Source organism: Priapulus caudatus, unplaced genomic scaffold, assembly GCF_000485595.1.
Source record: "Priapulus caudatus unplaced genomic scaffold, Priapulus_caudatus-5.0.1 Scaffold322, whole genome shotgun sequence".
Taxonomy (NCBI): domain Eukaryota; kingdom Metazoa; phylum Priapulida; class Priapulimorpha; order Priapulimorphida; family Priapulidae; genus Priapulus; species Priapulus caudatus.
The window spans coordinates 177,362-181,641 of record NW_014577383.1 but is presented as its reverse complement, the minus strand read 5'-3'; the positions used below and the strand labels follow the sequence as shown (position 1 = coordinate 181,641).

Below are 4,280 nucleotides of genomic sequence, written 5' to 3'. Positions count from 1 at the left end.
AACCGTAGTTGTCTACCCTAGAGGCACTACAGTAGTAGTTCGGTCGGGTTAGTAGTTGCTGAAAAAGTACTAGTAATATGTTATCTGGTAGGCATTCCCACTCGCCAACAGGGCTGGTCAGACCAGACATTCTACTAGCCCTTACTGATTTCTACTAGCCTCGGGCGAGCGGGCGAGCGTTAGTTTCAAGCCCTGCGGTAGAGTGTAGGAGGGGGTGGGGGGCGGGCGCGAGTGAGCATGGGTGAGACACGTACCGTCCAGCTTATGACCAGGTTGTTGGGGTCGGTGCCGTTGCCCTTCACGTTGGTGGGGTTTGTGCGCGGGCGAGGGGGTGGGTGATAGGTGGGGTGGCGGGCGGGCGCGAGTGAGCATGGGTGAGGCACGTACCGTCCAGCTTATGACCAGGTTGTTGGGGTCGGTGCCGTTGCCCTTCACGTTGGTCGGGTTTGTGCGCGGCGGCGCGGCGACCGTCCTGCACACGTCCGTCTCCTCACTAGGCACGCTCTTGCCTTTGTCGTTCTCCGCGAGCACGCGGAAGGTGTAGTTACCCCACGGAGGCACGTTCACACGATACTCCAACGCTGCAAACACACACACACACATCATGATATATATATATACACATCATGACATAGGTACTATGTACACCTATACACACACTGCCTGCCTTCCTGCATGCATGCCTGTCCGTCTGCCTGCATGCCTGCCTGCATGCCTGTCCGTCTGCCTGCCTGCCTGCATGCATGCATGGCTGCCTGCCTGCTGCCTGCCTACCTGCCCGCATTTCTGCCTGTCTGTCTGTTTGCCTGCCTGCCAGCATGCCGCCTGCCTGCATGCCTGCCTGCCATGTGCTTGCCTGCCTGCAGGCTGACAACTTTACATACTGACTGAATGAAAGCTTGGCAAACACTGGGCTGATAGTATCACTAAAATTCCCACTACTAGCTCTCACTACAACCTCTCGTGTGTTGTTACACATGATATGTCACCCTTGCACCATCACACTGTAAAACCCCGGTCCCACACACCCCGCGCGCTCTCCAAACCCCGTTCCCAGCACTCACTGACGGCATCCCCCGTAGAGGCGACGTCCTGCCACTCTCCGGGTCTGAAGTCGGCCTGGTACTGGATGTGGAAGCGGCGTATGGGCGAGTCGTTGGCCTTGCCCGGCTGCCACATGATGACGGCTGTCTTCACGTCACAGTCGTGCAGGTACGTGCCCTCCGGAGGGTCCGACACACAGATGCAAACACACGTTTTAGTCGAGCGACAAAAAGCAATTAGTAGTAATCGCGCGAAACTGTTACTAGAAGCTGCTAACCGTTTCGTTCCCCAACTCTGTAGCTAGAACTACACTTATATGTGCACGTCTTTCTACACTATTGCCTTGCCTAGGATCAGTAAGACTGACCCTTCCATGTCAGGGTATTAGCCAGGAATGAGTGAGTATTGTGGGAGTGCAGAAAAAAAATTTGGAAGTGCAATTTTTTTGTACGTGTGTCTCAGCCATTAATATTTTTATATTTTAACATTTTAATATTTTAGGCCGTGCTACACATTTTTGGCCGTGCAGTTTCAAAACTGACCCTGCAAATCACGGCTGCACGGCTCGCTGGCTAATACGTTGTTCCCTGTTTGCGCCACATGGGGCGGTAACATGCTCTGTGTGTTAACCGCATGTACATTATTAACAATGTACGCTACGACGAGACGCTATGCCCTTATAAGGCGCATGCCAGATCACACCGCCGAAACACAACGGGTTATCTCAGATCGCCCCGGCAAACACTCGTTATCCATCGCAATTGGAAAAAAAACACTAATTAATTTTAATTAAATTAATCTCCGCAAAGAAACAGCAGTAGTATTAATCGATCGGCATCTCCTGCTCGCGTTAGACTGCCGCTATTCCTGCAGGAGCGAGTGCGTGTGAGTAGTGAACACGTTACGCGAGCCAGTCTAGAGATGGCGGATTACCTGCGCATATGTACACTAATGCCGCGTGGTAGCAGATGGAAGCGTCTGAAACACGGCGGAAATCACAAAACAAGCGAACGTGACGCGGTAAGCCAGGCGACAGCAGTGCACCAGGTGGCACCCCGCGAGAGACAAGCGAACGTCTCCCGCCACGGGGGCGATCGCCTCCGCGATGCAAGCGTAGAAAACAAAAGGCGTTTGCTAGCAGCGCGCAGGCGTAAACGAAGCAGTGAGCGCGTGCTAACGATAACGAAGCTAAAAGAAAAGCTGCTCAAGGATGAACTCTTAAGGAAGCACTCGAGAAAGAAACTTAAGCAACAAAATAATAACACAGAAGCAGCAGCAGAAAACCTCCTCCACCCCCAACACCTAACACATCATCAATAGAAGCCATCACCTCCCACACTCCCCGTGTTCTGCGGATGCGGCGTAACCGTGGCGACGCGCGCGCGCGCGTACTTACTTCCTTCGAGCGCGGTCTTCGTTTCTACGTAGTTGGCGTCGCCGAGCCCGGCTCCGGTGCGAGCTTGGATGGTCACGCGGTACTTCGTGTCGGGGTCAAGGTCGGTGAGCATGTTCTTCGTCTGCTGCGGGTCATCAACCTCGTCGATCATCTGCAGCGGTCCCACCTGCGTGCCGTTCTGCCGGAAGGATGAGGCGGTGGTGAGCGAGACGCGTTGCCACGGCGACGACGTCGACTTATATATATTTATTATTTTATTTTAATTTTTAATTTTTTTAATTTTTAAATTTATTTAAATATTATATTCGAAGAGGGTCTTATTTAACAAATTGGTTGTTTTTACTAGATTAGGTTGTTGCTGTTACTTTATTGATTACTATGTAAAATTGATTATAATGAGGATATAACACAATGAATTTTACTCGAGTATCAATCGATTACCTACTAACAATTAATAATTATAATATCAATAACAAACATTATATAATAATACGAAAAATAAACGATTATGGATTTGAAATAGAAAACTAGTTGCTAAGCCGCTGTCACTTGATGCACCCCTCACATTGTGGGTGTGGGTAATCGGGCGGAGGTGTGTGTGTGTGGGAGGGTGGGAGGGAGGTACACTTACCACGGTCTGGTAGGAGATCTTGTATCCCTCCAGCACACCGTTGGGTTCGGTCGGCAGCTGCCAGTGCAGCACGATCTTCTGCGGTCCGTATGGGTAAGCCTCGAAACGATCCACGGGGCCGGGAGCTGTGGAGCATGCGCGAGACATAGTGAGTCATAGTGAGACATGGCGAGACATAGTGAGACATGGCGAGTCATAGTGAGACACTGATACACGGTGAGATATAATATGCCTATCTGTATATCTGTCTGTCTATCTGTCTATCAGTCTATCTATCTTTATAGCTATCTATCTATCTAGCTAGCTCTCTCTTTACATACATATGCACAAGGACATAGCGTCCGAGTCGAGATAACGCCTATTCGAAATAAACTAATAAAATATTGAATGATGATTAAAATGTGACCATGGTTGATTAAACGTGATCGCGGGCAATAAAATCTGACCATCGCTAACTAAATACGATCGCGCGTGACTCGTCGCAGCTGCGCCCGACGCCACCGACAAGTGAACGTACGTCCTTCGGGCGTGGAGAAGAGCGCCTGCGGCTGGCTGTCGTCTCCCTCGTAGACGCCGTTCCACACGACGATCACTGCGACCACGTCCGAGTATGGCTTCAGATTTTCCACCGTCGCACGCGTCTGGTCAGACTTGACCTGCGTCGTGCGTGCGCTGTCCGGCCCCTCAGCTTCCGTCCACGTCTTGATCTGCGCGCGGCGAGAACAAGAGAGCATTCGCGTATGTTGTATGCACATACTTCGCTGTTAGGTGTTTCACCTTATATTGAAGTCTCATATTGGCATTCACATATCAACATTTATATCAAATTATTTATGTATATATATTATATGTCTGCGTGTGCGTGCGTGCGTGTAATGCGTATATTTATATATATATATATATATATATAGACTATGATCTTGTCTTGCATGATCTTGGACATCACACACGTCCTGCTACATACAATGAAAACAACAGGCGTACACACATGCCCTCGCTCAGTGACCCCCAGTCACTGGTTACCGGTCACTCACACATTCTTCAGTCAGTCAGTCATTGACGTTACTAGTCATTACTGCAGTCATCCCCCCTGCCTCGCGTTACTGCAGTCATCTCCCCCGCCTCGCGTTACTGCAGTCATCTCCCCCGCCTCGCGTTACTGCAGTCATCTCCCCCGCCTCGCGTTACTGCAGTCATCTCCCCCGCCTC

The 4,280-nt window shown here is 50.5% G+C and overlaps 1 protein-coding gene across 1 annotated transcript in view; it reads right to left on the bottom strand.

Moving 5' to 3' along the window:
• LOC106809007 (neuroglian-like) overlaps positions 1-4,280 on the bottom strand; it is a 13,928-nt gene that overhangs the window by 3,764 nt on the left and 5,884 nt on the right. Inside the window, exons 3-4 of the mRNA XM_014811946.1 lie at positions 1,065-1,235; positions 388-581 (exon numbers count right to left, since the gene is read on the bottom strand). Coding sequence (XP_014667432.1) covers positions 388-581; positions 1,065-1,235 — 365 coding nt within the window. The remainder of the gene's footprint in view (positions 1-387; positions 582-1,064; positions 1,236-4,280) is intronic.